Source organism: Bacillus rossius, chromosome 2 (assembly GCF_032445375.1).
Source record: "Bacillus rossius redtenbacheri isolate Brsri chromosome 2, Brsri_v3, whole genome shotgun sequence".
Taxonomy (NCBI): Eukaryota; Metazoa; Arthropoda; class Insecta; order Phasmatodea; family Bacillidae; genus Bacillus; species Bacillus rossius.
Genome location: NC_086331.1, coordinates 37731861 through 37755024, shown reverse-complemented (window position 1 = coordinate 37755024; position 23164 = coordinate 37731861). Strand labels below are relative to the sequence as shown.

Here is a 23164-nt window from a genome sequence, read left to right as displayed (position 1 = left end):
TTAGGTTTGTCGAAAAGTTCGAAGATTAGTAGTTATTTCTGTTTAAAACATTTGCCACTTTTTTCTGATGCTTCAAAAGTTTTGGGAATTAATTTAGTTAACAAATGAAAAAAAATCGTTATTACCCATGAAAAGCAACGCCATCCGGCTTGTAAATCCATAGATTTGTACAGCCATATGCGCTATAGGAAATCACCTGTAGCCTCACACCAGCGCCACTCAAACCTCAAGGACAAGTCAGCTGGGGCTGTGTTTACAGTAGAAATACGCTCTCTTCCTCTTTCTTTTCATCCCTTCTTCGCAACCGGCTGGCTTCGCTCTCGCCCTACACATGTCCACTCCAGATCTTCTTACATGCTCCTTGTTCAGCATTGTCCTCGGACATGGCCACTCCCTAACCGCTGATACTCCTGGTAATCGTGCTTCACCACACGATTCGACGATCTGGGCGCCAACCCGCAGTATTGGGTAGATGAAGGTCCTCGTCTCCCAACTGCCCCATGTAGTATCTGGCTGACCCTTAACGATGTGCCTTCTCCAAACTCGAGAAGGGACAAGTATTCTGGATGGAGCTGCACCACCGCACTCCCTTCGGAATTGCACTCAACAAGTCCTCCTCAAAAGCCATTTTCTTCTATTGACGATAACTACCAATGTCACTTCTTGAATAATAAAAAAAGGGGGGGTTATGGTGGAAATGGGAATAAGGAAAGGATCCCACCCACATTCTCAATGATTAGTCCTGTCGTCATAATTCCCCTTATTAAACCTAGTATCCTCCCTCCATCGTTATTTGGTTCCTGACTTAACCAATAAATCTATAAAAATTATTTATGGGGGCATGCCCCTTCACCTCAACATTAGTAAAATTTTAATTCTCTAATCATAGCTAAAGCTTTACGTGGAACAAAATTCATTTACTACTGATCATCACAAACAGAAATGGTTACTTTCAATTCCTCACCAGTTTGACTAGATAACTTAGCTACACAACCATTATCTCTGGCTAGTATGTCCTTTAATTCTACCTTTCCACTGGTAGAAGGAACAGAATTTTCTACTGGAGCCGACATTCCTACAGGTATACTGAGGGGTTTCAGATTCCTCAGATATTTGAGTAACAGAAATAACAACATTCCAAATATTACAAACATAGTAATCAAAGTTACACTTATTTCTAGGCCAAGGGCAGGAACATTGTCCAAGGCGGATACTCTTGGTAGCGTTCCAATACCTACTAGATATGGATTTTCAACAATAATCAATAATAGGACACTACTTACAATGGAAAACGCAATACTCTGCAAGTTTTTCGTAACAAATCTAGGTATGTTTTCTGGTTCTTTTAAATGAATCGGGTCTAAAGGGGTTTCAAATTTTGACAAAGAAAAATTTTAATGTGGTATTAAAGATGGCCAATTTTCATCTAAACAATCCATTAAAGATGGAAAAACTGTATGTGTTGACGTAGGATGAGGGAAAATTTTCAATTTGCGTAACTTCATCCAAGCAGCTGGTATTACATGTACTAATTGAAATTTAGATTTCGTTAAGGAATCACATGGATACAACTCGTTAATTTTAAGTTCTTGGTTTAAATACAAACGACAATCACAAGGTACTTCTATATCCAAAGCTCCGAGGATGTCTCCACTTCCTAAAAATAAAGATTCATTGTTATGTTTCATACACTGTAATTCTAATGTTCCTGAAGGGTTTGTTAGGAAGTAACGTTCTGGTCCCGCCTGGGTGATCATCAGTTGGTTTCCGGAATGGCATCTAAAAGCACATGTTGTACTAAGGTTTTCAACTGTAATCCCCTGAGAAAGAGCCTTTGGACACAAAGCACTACCTAGGGTATCTCCGGAGAACCTGGGAACAAAACACAATTTGTCTTCAAATGGTCTACAATCCAATAGATTTCTACCCTGAATAGTGATTAGATGGTCTCCATCCACTGCCAGAAAATTTGGAGCATGATCCAAATGACATGTTGAGTTCTTCCACTGAAATGGGACTGCGACGAACTGAAACAATCTCCAATTGGAATTTAGTTTAACAATGGCAGACCTGCCAACCCTCCCGCTTTAGGCGGGAGACTCCCGATTTTGTACCCTTTCTCCCGCCCTCCCGATTTTTCATTCAAATCTCCCGTTTTTTGGTTCTGTTTCTCTTGAAGTTTTTAATGCAATAAATTTATAGAATTAAAATATTTGTACCATTATTCCGTATAATCGTATAGTAACTACGGTTTGTACCATAACGTGTAGTTATTTTAATAACCTAAATGCCCACAATTGTCGGCTAAAACGCTTGGTTAAGCGTACTTTTAAGAAAGAAACGTAGTTATTTACGATAATTATGGGAGCTGTATTGGTACACGTTCGCCATTGGTGTTTATTAGCCAACCACAAAAAGGTTTCGTTTGTTTTCCAAGATGGCGTGTTTTGTCAACATTGTAAACTGTATTTTCGGTGGTGTTGGCTTGAAATAAAGACGGAGTGGATTAATAATGAGTTTATGATACCACTGTTTACATTCGTGCCCAAATTCGCTTCGGTTTGTCAGCCGGCTATGTGTGAATTGTTTGTTCGTCCCCGAACAAATTCGCCTTTGTTCGCGTCTGTGCTCACAGACGAAGTGTAGAGGTAGCATTGTCTTCGAATTTAATCAACGGTGTATTCATCAAAATATTATTTTGTGGAAGCAGTTGCGTGATGAGTATTTTATATGCGTTGTTTAGTTGTAGGCCTACTCCGGAATAGGGATTTAATAGAAATGGCGCTAAGTAAGCCTACAGTGAAGTATCTTGCTGTGTACAAGAAGACATTTAGTGACGAATTTCCGTGTATTTTGCAATCGAGGAAAAGAAAACATGCTGCATTTTGTTCTTTGTGTCGTTGTGATTTTTCCGTTTCGCATGCCGGAAAGGGCGACATTGTGAAGCATATAAATACGAAGAAACATGCCGTCAATGCTATGGCATCAAACCAGAAATTAGACGTTTTTCGTGACAAGTCGGAAAGAAGATAGTGTGACAAAAGCAGAGTGTTTGTTAACGTATTTTATTTTAGAACACAATTTTTATATTGCTTGTGCTAATCATGCTGGTTTACTCTTAAAAACTATTTTCAAAATTTACAAAATAAACAAAAATTTTCACGCCACCCCCCCCCCCCTCCCCCTCCAATTTCACTAAAATCCTCCCGCTTTTTGACTGGCCAAAGTTGGCAGGTATGCAATGGGTAGTTTCATTTGAAGGTATAAATTTTCCTTGTGAACTTGACACTTACAAATAGGTAAATTAAAGTATTTCTGAACTTCTGCCACACTTATGGACAAAGTATAACCATCCCTATTAAGAATTACATTTAGCATATTTAATTTCTCCTTCAGCTGAGCTGGTGTAACTACAATGGCAGGTATCTTATTTGACCGGCACTGGTCCAGAATCTCTAATCTTGTAAATGTATGCGCTTGTTTGGCTAATTGTGAGACCAACACTACCTGAAACTGGAATGAATGTCCAATGTCTTGAACCATTCCTGAAAACTTAGTCATCATAGCCTCTCGGAGGTCTTTTAAGTAATTAGACAGATTTGTGAATTTTGATTGTACTCTTTTTAGAATTCCTGTCATTCCCTCGTTTATAACAGAAATAGTGTTGCTCATATTTGCCAGTGCCTCATGAGTGTTTAAAATTTGTGATTCCATCTTGTTTATGTGTTCTGACATTTGTTGTTCATTTAGAAAAAGATTATTCAATTGACTATTGACGGCAATGTCACAACACCAATGAAAAAACTCTCCAATGAAATTTAATCCTCGTTTTTCCTTAACTTGAGACTGAAAATCCAATACGTCATCACCTGCTGCTACGTTTACCTTATTGATTAGCATATCAATATAAATTAAGCTATGTTTTAATTCTTTGAAAATAACACACCATTCACTTGAACTATTGGAGGGACAAGAAGTGATTTCTTTGATACTATCCTGGATGTCATCTAATTGCATTGGCCAAGCAACCTTAAAATTTACTGGTACCGATGAAGAGTACAATGTTACCTGAGGTATCGGCTCGAAATGAGCTCCCGCAACGACTCCCACTGCTTCTTCAGTTAGTGGTCGATGTTGTCGGCTGCTTCCCAGCTGCAGGAGCACCAGGACGATGTGTAGCATCCTCATTGTCAGGACGGAAGATGATCACGCCTTATGACTCTATCAAAATTCTATACAAAACTAAATATTAGACATGCTCGATTTTTTTTCAAGTGTTACAAAACTCTTTAGTTTTTTTATTTTTGTTTTACTTAGTTATCCACAAAAAAATCTCTATTACATAACTTATACACTGTAAAAAAAATTCATTCTCTCAACGTTTGTAACTTCGTAAACATATCTGCCTCGACTCGTCTTCTTTAACCTGTACAGGTTATTAGACAATTTGTCCACCACAACATAAGGACCGAACCATTTATGCAATAGCTTCTCTGACAAACCCTTTTTCCGAACAGGTGTGTACACCATAACCTCCTGACCAATTTTATAGGTCACCGCTCGTCGTCTGCGGTCATACCTTTTTTTATTGATACCCTGTTGTCTCTTTAAATTCTCTCTGGACTGTCGCAGGATCTCCTTCCAACGAGTACGCAGTCGAAGGCTGTCCTCATCTTCTACAGGCTGACTTAATTGAACATCTGAGGGTAATACTGGTTCTCTACCATACATGAGCACAAATGGGCTAAATTTCAATGTTTCCTGCCTCGCCGTGTTGTATGCCATAGTGACCAAGGGTACATATTCATCCCAATTATGTTGTGAGGATGACACATACTGAGATAGCATCATTGCTATGGTTCCATTTAATCTTTCACATAATCCATTTGTGCTTGGCCTGTATCCTGATGTTTTCAAACTTTGTACATCCATTAACCTAAGTAATTCATTAACGACTTTGGAAGTATAAACTTTTCCTCTATCTGTCAATATGGAACATGGTAAAGAATTGCGACAAATTATGTTTTCTAGTAAAAATTTAGCTACATCATTGGCGTCCTTAAGAATAGTGTTAAAACGATGGTAGTCCACGCACATCCTATAATCGTTGTCTTTTTTTCTAATGAGAACAACTGGTGAACACCAACTCGTGTCACAGGGTCTCACAATCCCATTCTTAATGTGTTCTTGTACTATGTTGTGAATAATTTCCCGTTCCCCAGGAGAAACTCGATAAGGTACAGATGATATGGGTGTGCTGTCCCCTGTATCCAGAAAAACTACTTCTCCTCTTTTGTACTCCCTATCTGGCTGGGGTCCGAACTGAAAACATTTTGATATTTATACAACAACTCTACTAGTCTGTTCTTTTGTTCCTCTGGTAACTCTGGATTAATGTTTAATTTAGATACATCAAAATCAACATGATTTTTATCTCTAGCTTGTAATGCATTAGTTACTTCTTTGTTCTCCATACTGGGTGTTTCCTCAAACTCATTTAAATACCCTAATTTAATTCCCTTATGAAGAGTAACTGACTGGTTAGTAGTATTAGTGACCCAAATGTGAGTATGATGTTTTCTGTTTACGATACTCCTAGGTACAAGTATAGAATATCTGTTGTAAATATCCTCCTTAGGTTCTATCACCACCTCCTCAGGTAAATTATTTCCCTCAAAATTGATATCGATAAGATGATGCATCCTTGGCTCCACTCTAACATGATTGTGAACTGTCACACAACCTAACCTTAAAACATTTTCCGGCTCGATTTGGCTTAACTCATGTGTTACAACCTGACCTACATTATGATTAACCAGATTTTGGTTCTGATCTACTTGAATTTGGTCCCTTTTTACTTTGGTTTTGCTTTTAACCTCCCTTATTTCGGTATTCGTGGTGTTTACGAAACAATCAGGACGCGTTACGGTCAACGACATTTTCTGGCCTCCCTTACAAGAAATTTCTGCTCCATATTTGGTTAGAAAATCACATCCTAAAATGATCCCTTTTATTGGGGCTTCCACCAGACCTACCGCATGTGAATAAACATATTATCCTAATTTAAATCTTAATTTGGCCATCTTGGTAAGTTTCTGAACTCTTCCTGAGACTCCTGTAAAACCTCTTGGTTCTGCGTGTTTCCAACAACTTTTCGGTACTAAGCTGTACTCAATTAGTGATACCGCGGCTCCTGTATCGATAAAAACTGGGATTTCTTTTCCGAACATTTTTGTCTTCTGACTTAAAATACCATCACTTTGTAAAAGAGACATTTGGTTAACAAGGGACGAGTTGTCACCCCGACCGACTCTCGCCCTATTCAGTTTCCCTGTTGAGATGTTTTGCAATCTCGTATAAGTGACCTGGTCGTTTGCATTTTTAACAAATCGGCCTACCATCTGAGGTCCACTGTGGTCTTTCAGTTATTTTTGGAAATGAATTACTTGGTGTCTGCCTGAAAAAATTGTTGTACTGATTTCGATGGTTTTGTGTTGGGGTACTGTTATTTTTGTAATTTCCTCCCTGAGTCCTAAACTGTGACTTTGGTTGTGCCTGTAATCTCATAGTATCAAGTTCCCCGCGTAATTGCTTTAATTGTTTATTAAACTTTATCAAATTGTCCTCAATTCTAGTATTGATAGATGACAATTCTCTTTCTGGTGTTTGAACTTCTTTAAGATTTCTGATAGGTACTTGTTCCTGTTTCGAATTTACCCACTGTGTCCTCTCATGATTTTTAGCGTAATACAGACCCGCCTCAATATTCCTCAAATTACCTAGTAACTGTTCCACAGTATTATTTGAGAAAAGCATAACTTTCTCTACAATGTCTGGCCTTAACCCACGCAATACATATCTAACCTTACTATCTTCATTCATCTTAGCATCAAGTCGGTTACAAAGATTCAATATGTCGTACACAAATGACTCGAAAGGTTCATCTACTGCTTGTACTCGTGCCTGCAATCTTAATTCTAAGTCCTCTATGTGACACACTCTCACAAAGGCATCCCTTAATTTGTTTGCTAATTCCTCAAATGTAGTTAAATTCTCCAATGTGCTCTCACAGCTGTCATACCATTTTAAAGCAGGCCCTCTTAAAAATGTAGGCAAGTATGACAAACATTTTTGCTCATTCCACCGTTAACCTTGACTGCTCTGCGAAACTGTTTTAAAAATTCCTCAACCCCCTAACATCTCTTTTCAAAAAAATATCCCGGGTCCACCAAAGACCTGCCTGTCTCCATGTTTAAATTCTGATCTTTCAATTCTGGTTTTATGTCCCTTAATTTATCTTTTAACACTTTCAATGTTTCATCATCTTAAGATGAACTACTTTCAATGTCCTCAGGGTTTTTTACTTTGTCATCCAATATTTAAATTGTGTATTTACTAGCCATCTCTTGTTAACACAAAATTCATGTTCCTAATAGACTCCACTTTCACTTATTTCCATTAGTCCTTAACTTAACTTAAGCATACATTTCACATTATCTTAAAATAATTATTGTTACACAAACACAGCCATCCCTGGTCTCCCACTGGTTTCCAGAAATAACCTAAAATAAATTATTCATTAAACAATTAATCCCATCAACACATCTATCTTAATACACCTGCTTCACTGCATGCTATTCTTCTTCACTAAAATAAATCAAAATGTTAGACCACACATAACACTCTTATCTTATTTTATTTTTCAGTATCCCAGCATTCTTTATACCTACTAACCGGCGATATCCACCATTTCTGTCACGTCTCAATTTCAAGGGGGGGGGGGGGGGTTTCTCTTCTTCAATATGTAGCTCAGATAAATTATAAACTCAAAACATTAACTAACCATGGAGCTTTTAGTAACTAGATTCTTTTTTTAGTAGGCTCATTCTTATACAAGAATGGAAAATCAGGATACTGAGAAAAATAAGATAACCATAAAAACAACAGAACACATAACATTTATTAAGAAAATAAATAAGGATGACAAATAATGTGGCACCTTCCACTTCCTCTACAATCCTTAAATACCCATAAAGAAATAACTTACTAACTAACATTCTGATTATGATTCCATTATTAGAACTAACACAGTAACATTATTTATTCTTATCATTTCCCCCAGGCCACCTAGTGATACCAAACGTCATTAGTTCTTCCGCAACTTCATTATAAAAACTATCAAGAACATTCACTACCACGAAAAAGACTTTAAAAATTATTTAGTTTAAGTCTATAACGTCATCATAAACATAAAAAGACAAGAATCGCGATACAAACAAATTACATAGTTTGTACTTGAAAATAAAAAGGAAACTTTAGTTCTCAACTTCTTACACGTTAATAAAACAAAGTTTTTAAAACAAATTATTTAAGAGAGCAACTACTAGGTACCCCAAACGAGAATTTTAAAGTTAACTACGAAGAAACATGAAGTTGCAGAAGACTAAGACTCCGGCATCACGCAGACGCCATTTCAATTTCACTCACCTAACCATTACCACGTCGACGCACGGCCGGGCAGCATAACTGCCTTCCACAGTATTACAGCCCCGCGGAAACATTTTACATATATTTTAAACAATTTGCTTGGCCGCAAAACCCCTACGGGGAAAACATCCTGACGGGAAGTTTTCCTGTGTTTTCCAAACACGTAAAGTTATTACAACAAGCCGGCCGCGCGCTGCCCACACCGGGATGTCCACGTAGTCAGAAAACCAGCCAAAAGATTGTGACACTCGCTTGCGCATGGCGCGTGCGCACAACCTCGTTCTCAGCTGGCCTCAAAAAAAGGTAAAAAAGTCTGCGCCGTGTTTCTCTAGAACTGCAGCAAACAACGCGTCAGCTGGCCTGGCTGAAACGCGGTCACGCCTGCGTCCCCATACAAATACGTGCAAGACTCGCACTCTTCCAGCCCCGCGGAGACCCAAATTACAACAAAGGTGTTACATCATCTGAGAGTGAGGGGAACCAAGTCCCGAACTAGAGAAAATATTTAAAAAAAGTGTTTCCAACAAATAAAATAATAAAATAAATTAATGATAATTTTGAACCACGTGACAATATACAAATGTTCAAAAAAAATTTTACTTAAAGTGTATAAACATAAAGCGAAAAAGAGTTAGGAAACTTTTTATTACAGAAATTTAGACATATGTTTATATGGTGCTGTATACTTTTATATTTAACAGAATGTACATTATTCCTTTACTTAGTGTTTTAGAATTTATACATCAGCATGTTTTCAGGCCTTTTGAAAAGATAATAGGGTGTAGGCAATAATTATAAACTGTTCACCTTGTAGTTGGACTAGTTACCAATGGTTGAGTTTGCATGCAGTGTGTTGTAAAGTAATCACACCTATGTTTCAATCAACAATTACACTATTATTTACAACCAAATAAATACAAAAATAATTTACAAGAAACTGAACAAACTTCTCATGATTAAGGTGACCCCCGGCGGCATATAAATATTAGCATGCTCATGGTCCTGCGTAAACACACCAAATCATAACGATTAATTTAATGGTCAGTTAAGTATATATAAACGGGCATTTCTACATTTATTGCGAGTTAATAGTATACTGTAAACGCGCGACAATTCTATAGTTTACTGTCGTATTACTGATAAAATTCTGTTAAAGCAAACGACAGTATTATTCATTTGCTATAGTCATAGATCGCCTGTTATCTGACTTGCTTAACGAGTTACTGACTTTTAAAAAATTAAGACTTGATCATTTTAAGTAATACATATTTCAGTTCGTAAACGTTAATTCACACCATCAGCTTCCCTGCAATGCACATACAACAAATTACTACCACCAACCTTACAACAACACTCTCCTCATATCTATTTTTTTCCCAACAAAATAGGTTATGTAAGATGAGAATCAATACCTCGTAGAACAAGACACTGTTAAATATTAGAATACATCGCTATATTAAACAACATTAGAATTGTATGGCATTATCGTCAAACACTCACACATAGAGTGATTTAAAATACATTGTTGCATAGAACAACATTAGATTTTATGGCATTTATCATCAAAAAACTCTGCTAATATCTCTTTCAAAAGAGATTATGCAAATAAAAAGAATAAAAAATAAACATACATGGAAAATACACTGCAGAACCGCCTGGTATAGCCGCCAAGAGACGAACTGCGACGGCTGCGCTGACCGCCTCACAGCCCGGGAGTCAAGCATGGCAGCCCTTCCCTTCTCGTTAGACCATCCAGTTCCCCACTGCGGCACAAGCCTTCGAGTCGTCTCTCGTGCAAATCAATACATTGTCCTCCATCGTGATGACAGTGATGAAGCTGGCATCGGAGTGGTGGTTCGGACCTTTTTCGAGCAGTTCGAGTACCTACTTGATCTGATGGCAGCTGATTTCCTAAATTTGCGCAGAATACTGGGCCAGTCATGTATAATATCATGTATTCTTCAATGTTGTCCTAATACAAAACATGAAAATTTGGTTTAGATGGCGAGGTCTTTCTTTCCCAACGTCCATGGTGAAGCTAGAGTTCTCGGATGAAGGGGTGCTGGTGTGTAGAGGCACCGTGTTGCTATGACGCCGAGGAGCACGAAGTAACATACTCTCGATTAGAGCTCGACTCGTGACTGTGTGATTGCGAAATCTAGTATATATACTCCTCCAGATGACTCCAGATGACGTCACATGCCGATTAATTTACTGCGCAGTTCCACTTCGGACCTCAGCACTGGGTCACCGCCCAAGTTACATGGCTCGCAGGTTACACTAGGTGATTCTCATCGCCTGCCGATATTTCCCATGCTTGAAGGTCCGTCATCCAAATGAGTAACGCTACACGGGCGTACGCTCCGTTGCAACCTTTCAAATGGAACTACATAAGTTATTATTGTAAGTTATTGTATTTACAATTTTGGCTTGTTATTTACAAAAAGTGGTAGTTTGTTAGCTTGCTTGATTTTTCCCAGTTATTTGTTATTGTTATTTAGTATGTTGTTTTATACAGAGTGTGCTGATAAAAAAAATACCTTCTGAAGCCTTCAAAATTTAATCTTTTGAACATTCTGTTTGTATAAAAATAATTTATTAATCATCGACTGACTTTAGTGAAGACTCATATCTTTCTCTTCGATTTTAATTTTAATTGAAAAAATAGTTTCTCCTACTCTACAAGCATTAACAATTTAACAGTGACCTTATTAAAATTTCAGATATTTATTAGTAAAAAATAATATTTATATAATTTCATAAACATTTGTATTCTGTACTTTTAACTTTGCTTTGGATTATGTTTTAAAGGTAAAATGTTAACTTATTTCCTAAAACACTCAGTAAATTTACTATAAAAATTTATTTAAAATATAAAAATTGTTTGAAACATTAATTTTCATTGAATGCCAATTGGTTAGTCAAATATATATTTTTTTAATGGCCAATTACAGGAATCTCTTTTAGCATGTTCCATTTCCTACATTATTTTTACAGCATGTGTCATCAATCTCTTGTTTCAGGTCAGCAACTTACTACCCGCGAGAAAGAGTTTGCAAGCTAAGTGCTGATACAAGACGTACTCAACCTGAAAGTTTTAAACGAAGTATTTCTGATGCCGATTACATGGAGAATGAATGTGCCCCACGTGAGTTGCTACCCATTCAAATCACATTTACATCACTGATCATGTCATAAAAACAGAGGGAGAATGTAGGTTCATCTATATGAAAAACAGAAACTGCGTAACTTACCAGTCCATCATACTGCTGCACTAATATTTAAAAAAGAATAAAATCTTCTCACTTAGGTAAAAGAAAGTGGAAATTCATTTAAAAACAGAGTAAATCAAGTTTATTTCCGTTTGTGTAAAAAGCAAAACTCTACTTATAGTAATTAATAGTAATAAAGATGTGGTTTTCATAGAGAATATTGCTTCTTAGTGTAGTAAAGGCATAAAAAAATAACTTGTAAATAAACTGGCTGTATGACAGCAAAATGAATTAGGCTAAATTTTTCTTTGCCCGATTAAGCGCATCGCCTCACAGCATTATCTGTCATGGTTTGAACTTGCGAAAAATCCATGTAAAACAGACTACATGGTAAATAAATAGAGTCATGGTAGGGGTTGCAATCAAACCCATTATCCTCATCACAATTACTGACACCAATATGAGTGAGTAAATATTTATTGCTGAAATAATATGTTTTGGTTAAACGATCCGGTGGCTCTGACTCCTCTGGGAAAGCTCAAGATTTTGTTAATCAACATTTTCATATTTCTTGTGCACAGTTATTTGAAAGCCATTACATATGAATAAAATTGTGGGTGTGTATAAAATACCACCCAACATTTCATGTTATAATTAAATACCATGCTAGAACAACAAAAAATCATTTTAAACACAAGTAGGTATTATTTGTTAAATAGTTGTTATATCCATTACAAATAATTTTCCGGTTCTATTTAGCCAAATGGATGAAAGCGATCAGAGTGCAAAATATAATCCTGCCAATTTCTTCAAAATCATTATTGGCGTTGAAATGTACACATTAGAATAGCATATGCTGAAAACTATGGGAATTTATTGGATATCTTAAAACAGAAAAATTTCTAAGGGCAGCAATACAGGAAAGGAATTTATCTTAATTCAGTCAAATTAATCTCAGCAATTTTTACAATAAAGTTCTCACTTTTATAAAATTTCTTCAAATTTATATACAATAAGTAATTTTATTATAAAATATGAATCTGAATTCGAAAGACAAATTTTGGCTGATGGTAAATCACGACAAAATAAGTTGAAAACATCTAAAAGACTTATGGTCTATAGTGTTTCCCAAGGCTTGTAGAGAAAGTATTTAAGATTCAACACTGAGCATCTGGATTACGTTCAGTCGAAGTTTTTTTATTGGGTTTTTCTTATTTGTTTTATGGTTTTTATGTGTTTTTTTGTTTTTTATTTATTGAATAAACAAACACAAATTTTTATGCTGTCGCTAAATTATTTTATTGAAATAATTGGGGGTAATATCTTTATTTTTCACATCATTTGTGACTTGTTACTAACCCCAAATATTCCAATAAAATAATTTTGCGATAGCGACAAAATTTATGGTGGTTGTAGAACTTCATCCAATTAAACATAATACATACGCTCAGTGTTCAATCTTAAATACTTCCCTATTATTTACAGTAAAAATGTTGTTCAGCTTTATTGAATCGATGAACGCCGACTTCACGCACGAAAAAGTGTCCCGTTACGCACATTGTTCCGTTTCGCTGTGTCCTGTTACACACATTGTTCCGTTACGCTGTGTCCCGTTACGCTCATTGTACGCTTGCGCCGCATCTATCTCTCTTGCACTCGACTGTTTATAAAGCGAAGTGAAAAGTTAATGTGGTTTCATTGCTTATTACAACAACAATTTCGGCAATAATGGTTAATTATTCTTGCATTTTAAAAATCTGATTACTAGTGTAATTTCAAGTATTTATTCTTTTTTTATTAAAATAAAAATGATTCAATTTTATTCATAAAGTATGCAATCATTTCATCAATGTTTTTTAATGACGTTGTCACGTCAAACTATCGTCCGTAAACCGACTCAACTTATTTTGTCGTGATGAACCTGCGGCCGAAGTTTGTTGGTCAAATTCAGTCTCAATTAGTATGTTAAAAACAATAAAATCTTATTTCTGTTTCATTATAACCTGATTGGCCTTGAATATGTTGCAAGGGTTTCATATTCAGTCTCTCTTGTTCAACAAACTAAAATCCCATATAGCACAATAGTTTCAGATAAGTTTCTGTAATATTAAAATAAATAACTACAATGTTTCAGAAAGTTAAAGTACATTGTGAATTGTATCAAAAATTGTGTGTGCTAAATAGACTGGTAACAGAACACTCCGTTGCTGTCCGTATTTACGTCAGTTATGTATATCATTTACGCAATCAGTTTTCCCGCATACAAAATTTGAGATGCGTTATAAATTTATAATCAATATCTGTCTATATTCGCTTTATTGACGAGTTTTTACAACTGTAGAACATATCCTGTAGCGCTATAACTTTCACCAAATATTGAACCTTTAAGCAGATGTGAAAACATTTAATCCAATGGCACACTCATAAGGTGCATGCATACTCTACGTTAAATGTTTTAGAGCACTGCCAATAAGGAAAATTAAATGGATTTAAGAACTGAAACTTTCTTTAAGTTTAAAGACAATGCTCCAGGAGACTTAAAATTATAGTTTTATTTTAGTTGAAAAAATTTCATTTTTATATACAGAGTAATTATTAAGTCCGTGAAACATTTCAAAAAATCGGTTCAGTGAAATGGCTAAGAATTATTTAACAAATTATACACCACGTGAAAGAAAAACTCTCAAAGTTTTTTTTTTCACTAGTTATAAATGTTCTGTGTGTCCACCTTGCATCACACGACACACATCTAATCGATAGTCCAATTATGCCCATAACCGAACCAGAATATCAGGAGTTATGGTAAGAGCAGCTGCTACGATGAGGTGTCTCAATTCGTCAAGGTTCTGTGGTAGAGGTGGAACATAAACACTATCCTTGATGTATCCCCACAAGAAAAAATCGCAAGTTGTCATGTCCGGTGATCGTGGTGGCCACGGGAGTAGGACTTGGTCAGCGGCCGCTCCACGGCCCATCCAGTGATGTGGCAACGTCTCATTCAGATAATCTCGTACCACATTGTGGTAATGAGGTGGAGTACCATCTTGTTGGAAGATGAAGTCCCTGCTATCAGCTTCAAGTTGTGGCATAAGCCACATTTGCAGCATGTTGAGGTAGGTGATACCAGTGACAGTTCTCTCAGCGAAGAAGAAGGGGCCATAAACTGTCTTGTTTGACATGGCACAGAACACGTTAACTTTTGGCGAATCTCGGACGTGTTCGAGAGTTGCATGTGGATTCTCTGTCCCCCATATGTGTGATTTGTGTCGGTTGACTCTTCCTGAGAGATGAAAAGTGGCTTCGTCACTGAAGATTAATTTGCTTGCAAAGTCATCGTCTTCAAGACGGTTCTGTATGGCAATGCAGAACTGCAGTCGGAGCAATTTGTCATCGTGGTTGATGGCTTGCAGAAGCTAAAATTTGTACGGCTTCACTCTTTATCGCTTATGAAGAATTTTCCACACTGTTGGCTGAGGGATGTTCAATTCTGCACTAGCCCGATAAGTTGACTTCTTGGGACTCCGCACCATCACGTCCCGTACACAATCCACTGTCTGTTGTGGCACGCCTGGCCGACCCGACCGTTTTGCGTCGCACAAACAGCCGTCTTCCGCGAATTTCTTGTACCACTTCATTATGCTATTGTAAACTGGTGGTGTTTTCTTAAACTTGCCACGGAAAGCTCTTTGTAAACTCACTACCGATTCGCTACGGGCGTATTCAAGCACACTAAAGGCTTTCTCTGCCTGGTTCGCAGCCATTTTCAGCAACTACATGCACTAGCACCCCTGTCGGTTGTTTTTTAAAATAGCTTTTTGGCGCTACATTCAAAAAAACTTTGAGAGTTGTTCTTTCACGTGGTATATAATTCGTTACGTTATTCTTTTCCATTTCGGTGTACCGATTTTATGAAATGTTTCACGGACTTTATAATTATCCTGTATTTATTATTATTCTTTAGGCTCGGTCTCACATGCCATGTTGATTTATTAGTTTTTTTCATTACTTAATTTAAGGTCTGTTTCAAAATTTTATTTTGATGCCTCCCTTGAATTTTTTGTTTGGTCACAAATTTATTTAAAAGACATTTATTTTGTGTAACTTCAAGGGTGTAAAAAGTCACGCAAGTGATAATTATGAAAACTTGCGTGCCTTTTTACATCCATGATATTACACTAAGAGAATGTCTGTTAAAAACATTTGTGGCAGAACAACTAATGCAAGGGAGATATCGAGATACAATATTATAAATAGTCCTTGAAAAAAAATGAAAAAATAAAAGGTCTACATGGTGTGTGACACCGAGTTTAAGTCCACTATGGGTTTGAAAAAAAAATGTTACGAGTGTATTAGAGGTGAGGCCACGGGGCATTCCAGCGGCCCGGTTAGTCAACCAGCTGGCTCGTTAGCCCGCGGGTAAGGTGCTGTCCATTAGGACTACACCCCTAATTTGATTATCAAAAGTGCTTGTTACCTCTTCAACCACGCTTCATCCTTCCTCAAAGCTTTCTCATTTATCTATCTGAGGTTCTGAAGGTTTCGGCAAGTTCCCAAAGCCCCGCCTGCGTGAAGAGACGATAATAGGACGCCATTGTTCTGGGAGTTTCGGGTGTCAAGTCGACTCTTGAGATGCGACAATTCAGAGGGGTGCGAGACCATTCCAGAAAGGGTCTGAGGGTATAAAAATGGTGACGCCAGTCTCCGAGGCAGTAAAGTGAGGAGGGTGAGTGACGCCTTGGTGAGCGAACGCGGATGACGAGCGACGGAATTCGTGTGCGGAGACTGGTGCATCGTGACTGTGGTGTGTGTGACGGACGAGTGAGTAGTGCGAGGCAGTGTGTTGGGACAGAGGTGCGAGCTAAGAGACGAGCAGCAGGGAGAGCCACTGCCGAGTCGAGCTCCAGTAAGGAGAGTAAAATGTGGACTAAACGAACAAGATATTAATTTGTTGACAAACGTTCCAAGTGTTGTGATTTATTTAAAATGTCAATAATAGTTAGTAAACAAAACTGTAGTTAATTAATTGGGCGTCCTTTTCGAACTTGTTTTCACATTCGTAATAATAGTTTGAAAACTAATTAAACTAGCTAAAAGTGGTCTTCGGTAGATTGAAGTGAAATTCTGGAAGTTAGTTTCCACTGTATTTTGTATGCAAAATTTAATTTATTATGTCTATAAGGGTCATAGCAACACTAGTAGGTAATAAAATATTGAACTAATGTGCTTAAAACAGGGCGATGCTGGTCCACTCAAGCGACAAACAGAAGAAACAAAAATGGCGAACATTATGTCATCCAGATGGCGGGTATTGTGTCATCCAAGATGGTGACCTTCAGCGGAAAAAAAAATGTGTCGGTCTCTAGCAGAAAAAAAACAATATGGTGGTCTCCAGCAGACGAAAAAAAGAGGGCAGCAACCAACAGGCAAAAAATTGCGGCATTTAAGACCTATTGGTCTTAGTAGACCTCGATGGGTACCTTGGTAGCACGGAGAACGTTCATACAATATTCTAGCTTTTGCCATGTTGTGTAGAGCATGTCTGTTAGAATATTCGAGAAAACATTCTGATATTAGTCTTCCTGTAATCAAATCCATTAATTCGTGTTTGGCATGCATTGCTCTTGACATAACTCCACAGGGAAAAATCCTGAGATGTGAGACGAACGTGGAGGCTAAGGTATGGGAACGTTTGTGCTGATCCATCATCCTAGAAATGCGCTGTCTAATAACGTGCGTTCCTTCTAACCCAAGTGGGGTTGCAGAACGATGTTAGACTAAAATTGCTGAATTTGTGGTATAGCATACAGTTGTTGCAGCATGAATAATTAATTATTCATGTAAGTGTCTGCTCTTGAAAATTTAATGATCCAACAACCTTCATATCTCCCCGATAAATTACATCTGGCCCCATCAGTGCAAATTATTTTTTCAAGAACTTTTCATCAGTGTCAGTGCACTCCAGCGTTTCTGTTGGAACTTGTTGACGAGCAATATCGTCACCAGGCTTCAAATTTTGCACTAGAGGAACATTGTACGCGCATAATCTCAACATCTTATGCAAAACTCTGTGTACCATATTACGTGGAATTGCCAGTTCTTGCGAATATCTGCGGGTGTATTTTGTAAGACCTTGTGCGAATGTCACATGGATTTTTTCGACACATTCATCACTTACACTCGGTCGGTCACATTTTTTTTTTTTTGCTATTATAGATGCTACTAGATTCTAGAAAACATAATTGCGAGTCTCTTAACGCAAAATTCACTTGAATGCAGCTCATTAAACTCTTTGTGGTAATTTAGTTGTGTCTGGGTGAACGATTTTGTCTTGAAAAGCCATTTGACACAATGCACACTCTTAAATAGTCGCCATTTCACAAAACATTCGACTTATGTCATCTTTTAGTGCAAAAAAACTTACAGAATTTTACTTAGATTTAAAGCAAATGCCTTTTAGTAACCTGAATTAGTTTTCCCATTATACATTTTCAAAACCCTTATACGTCTTAAAGAAACACTCTTTAAAATATGGTTTATTGGTTCTCTCATGATTATTGCTTAAAAGTTGTATTTGCTTGACATTGCTTGATTACAATTTCGAAAAAAACTGTTTTACTAAATAAAAAGGACATTAATTTATGTGCCTGTAACTTCTGCGGGGCCACTGTTGTTGAATGGTCAGAGATCACTTGACTCTCTCCAAAGCAATCTGGCTTCGACCCCCGGCAGGCTCAACCCGGACTTTTCGCAAGAGTGGAACGATACAGACAGTGCCGCAAACCAGTGGGTTTTCTCGGGGTACTCCTCTTTCCCCCCACTCACTTATTTCGTCATTGCTCCATTCTCATCTTATCAACCTTCATTGTATCTAATGAGCCGGATGTGAGCGAGACGTTAAACCTCTTGATTGTCTCATCAATTCATTAATTAATTAATGTAACACATCTGGGAACTAAAAAAACTGTGACTTCACTACTTCTAATTTACACCATTACTTTGATTTTGCTGTGGGATAATTTAATAAAGAGTATTTACAAAAATAATTTACCAATAGAAAATTACCTTTAAAAGTACGTGAATTAAATTTTTTTTTCTATTGAACTTAATGGAACGCATCTTATCTACACTTTGAGAATTTATATTATACTTCCATAACATGTGGAGGCAAAGACTGGCGTGAATTCGTGGTAACCAGCCCGCACGTGAGTGCATTAAGGCGCCAGCCTACAACACATTATTTCCCGTCTACGTCATTGCAGTGTTAGCAGCCTCTCGAGCAGCACTTATATAGACAGCAATATGCCCGTTCCAGTGCCCCGACGACGAAGCTGCATGTACATGGCATGGCATCACGCATGGGTAATGGCAATTGTACCATAACCAAAATATTTTTGTGAAGCAACTTATTGTAACTAAGTTAATGTCCCACCATGAGTAGATCAACATCCATTTATTAATTTATTTCAGAAAATATTAATTAATTTTACCTGGCATTTCAAAATTCTCAAATTTGTTATGATTTTGACAGCCAAGAAACATGAAATGAGTTTTTGTGATAGAAATTAAAACCACGTCATGAAGTAGCCAGTGGCATTGCAGTTAAACCTAAAAAGTTTCAGTTCTGCAATAAATTAAATTCTCCTTATTTGTACAACCCAAAAACGTTAAAAATGTAACTTTGGCATCTAATTATTCAAAAAGTATGTGTTGTATATATTTTTCATTTTGTGAAAGTTAAACAATTGAAAAAGTCTAAAAGTTGTTTACTGATTAATATAAATATAAAGTCATGACCTGAAATGGGAACGCACGTGCTGCCCTTGTGCTCCAGAGCTGGCCAACTGCGAGTACGCGGACAGCGCAGGGCGGTTCCTGCCCTACACGGACCGCTACGTGCCGCAGACGTACAGCGCGGCCGAGTGTCGGCTGCTGTGCGACCAAGAGCGAGAGTTCACCTGCCGCTCCTTCAACTTCCACCTGGGGCGTCACGAGTGCTTCCTCAGCTCGGACGACACGTTCGCGGCGACGCGCGCTTCGCTGCTGGCCGACCGCGCCTTCTTCTACAGCGAGCGAGGCGCCTGCAGCAACGGTCAGTTACAGCTGTCGCCATAGAGCTTCGTTTCTTCTCTTTTTCATTGGAAAAAAAGCGCAATCCGTTATATTTACACACGGCTGAAACCCGAGAAAAACAATTACAAAGAGAGAGTACAGTTTTGCGTGGGAAAAACGAACACCCACGTGATTTATGGCCATGACGTTCGCAATTTTTTTTTTACATGGAGGTCTAACCGAATAAGCTAGTTGTTTGTCCTATGAATCAGTTTCGTTCTGTAATTTTGGAGGGGGGCTGTCTTATATGATGTGCACATAAGTGATGTGTTGTACGACTGTTGTGCAAAGTTGTTGAAACTATAAGTCCTCTTAACTAAGGCCGCAGAGTAAAAAAAAAAAAAAAAAAAAGGACGGCGACTTGCAATGCAACAGTTAAGTACCTATTCGCGACGAAAATATAATAATTTTATGCGAATGCCGAAAGAAGCTGACACATTATTTTAAGTACAAGGTAATAATATTTAAAAGCAGTGTACTATAATTTAAAAAAATTTATTATAAACACATAGTTAAGTAGTATGCATTTATACTGTATAATACCCGTGTTTAAACCAACAACTAATAAACGTGAAAGTAACAACCTATTAAATAAACGAATCTAACAAATTCATTACACAATTAAATTTATCATGGAATAGTTTTTGTACAGGCCAGGCGACCATTAACTTTGGTAGTTGGCTACTTTGCGGCAGCAAGCACACCACTAGTTTCTTCACTTCAAACGTTGCTAGTTTAATGTAATGTTTTATAAATTAAAACGTTTGTTTGGAAATACTACATGTTCTTTATAATTTTAAAGTGCGCATCTCAGTCTTTAATATACCTTTTACTTATAATTTAATTAAATTTGCAAAAGTTATAAATTTATTAACAAGAAATATGAAGCGTAAACGAAAGCTTATCACAAGGTTAAGATATCTGTACTAATAAAAATATGTAAATTATTAGTAAAACAAAATTTTCACATCACATACCTACCAAAAATTAACAATATAAAACAGACAATACAACAGAATATAACAACATGAACCATCAGAAATACATTAGGAAACAAGATTTCCTGTTGTATTCAATGCGGGAATTAGCCATTTTATGTTGGTTGATGTTGTAATTCTCCATGTATTTCAGTGTTGTCTGTTGGTTTCTTTTGTAATTCTCAGTGTATTTCAATGGTGTCTGTTGGTTTCTGTTGTAGTCATTATATTGATTTATGTTATTTTTCAGTGATTCTATTGTATTCTGTTGGGTTTTGTTGGTTTCTGGTGTAAAGCATTCTGTAATTTTCTAGCGTGTTCCATTGCAACCTGTTGTTTTTTTAGTGGGTTTCGTGCATTCTATTGGATTCATTTGAATTCTTATGTTAAATAAAATCATATTTATCATAAATAAACTCAAATATTTTTAATTTTTTCTTTAAAAATTTTTAAATCATCTGTAGTTTTTTTTCATATGATTTTCGATTTGTTTACTCAATTTACTTGTCATAAATTCTATAAGTTTAAATACATACTATTTTACTATTTATTATTGATGATATATTTATGCACGCATTCAAAAATTATTCTTAATGATATTTGTTCTAATTTTACATATCCCAATAGAGTTACTTAAACCAGAAACCAGCAGAATACAATAAAAAAACAATAGAAAACAACAAACCCCAAAATAGTAACTTGCAACAGAAAACAACAAAAATCAACAGAATATAATTAAAAACATTCAAAAACAAATTGAATCCATTACAACATAAACCACCCAAAACCAACAGAAAACAATTGAAAACACTAGAAAACAACAGAGTGCATTACAACAGAAACCAACAGCCACTGATGGCGGCCATAACGATAATTGCAACAGTTATGACATAATTCAAAATTGCTGACATGACACCAAATTCTCAAGGTCATGACCTCGAAGGCTTAGGGGAGGCTGTTGATATGGATTATTAAGCCTTATTACGGACTTTTCAAGCCTTTGGCATTTTTGGGAACTAAAACGGGAAATTTTCCCTCAAAACAGGAATTTTCCTTCGAAATAGGGAAATTTTTAGGAATTTTGTCAAAATTTGAGTCATTTTTGGCTAATTTGGAGGAATTTTGAGTCCAAGATGGCCACTGTGACATCACAACCCAATATGGCGGACATCAGCACAAGCACCTCAAGCCGAAGCCAGTCCCCGGACATACTTTCCTATACTTATCCGGTCTTTAATTTAGTAATAGGTATTGTCGCAACGGGTTTGAACAGCATACGAATAATTTAAATACAATAAATTCAGTAGGTAGGATTCTATAAAGAGTTGGCTTTAATTTACTGGGTTGGGGGGAGGGGACAGTAACTTTTTGTAAACTCGCTTGGCATGGCTTAAAATTTGCGAAACGCATTAGTCTTATTCTTCCTCTTAACATAATAAAATACTCTCCACTTTAATGGATATATATTTTGCACCCCGTATGTGATGTCTAGATAGAGATAAATAAATGGGGATTCTTAAAAATAACATAATACTAATTTAAAACCAACTTACATTTACTATCAAATTTTCAACATTCGAAATCAGTATTTAGCAGCAGGCATTCTTTGCAGGTTATGTTTAAAATTACAATTAAAATTCACAACAATTATCTTTCAGTAATGACTCATAAAAAAAGACTGAACGAGCAAACAACGGAGAGAGAGAGAGCTTCACCAAAACTCTAACCCTTATCCCTTTTGCGGCATTAACTTAAGAATCTCTTAAACCATGATTTTTATTACAACTAAGAAAAGATAGCTTTGTACTCACATTTCTATAGTAGCAGAATATTTCCCACTCTAACAATTTAAATCATTCATTATGTTATATTCTTCCCTTGAAACTTTTATGAACTCTAAATGGTCTATCTCGAACTCCGCCACTTAGTTACTCAGGCAGGCAGCATCACGACCTGTAAGCTTAACTAAGGTACTCGTGACCACCGGCGAGAGGCATAGCCTCCGCTGGAGTGAGCTTAAAATGACTACATTACAATCTAAGATACTCGTTAACATTGATTTGAGGAATAGCCTTCGCTATGGTGAGACTAAACCAGTCAAATGCCGAACTCTACCGACTCGTTGCCACAGGGAGCATAGCCTACCCCTGAGTGAGCCTTGACCTCTCTCTAACTCTCGCTTAAATCCCCGCGCACCGCCTACCTGAACCATCCATGGTTACTGAAACCAAATTTATAAAACTTCTAACCAGGACAGCTGAGTAGGCTACCCCCTCCCCCCAGTTGTGCGGCCACAACGCGTGGCCGGTTGCGCCAGGCGCCCCAGTAACTGCGGCTTGTGGCTGCGCCAGCGCGCAGCCGGACAAACAAACCACAAAA

At 37.1% G+C, this 23164-nt stretch overlaps 1 protein-coding gene across 1 annotated transcript in view; it reads left to right on the top strand.

The window, feature by feature from the left end:
- The window catches only part of LOC134528880 (uncharacterized), a 530965-nt gene that overhangs the window by 416090 nt on the left and 91711 nt on the right, over nucleotides 1-23164 (top strand). The window contains exons 25-26 of the mRNA XM_063362546.1: nucleotides 11511-11635; nucleotides 19531-19788. Of these exons, the coding sequence (XP_063218616.1) occupies nucleotides 11511-11635; nucleotides 19531-19788 (383 nt within the window). The remainder of the gene's footprint in view (nucleotides 1-11510; nucleotides 11636-19530; nucleotides 19789-23164) is intronic.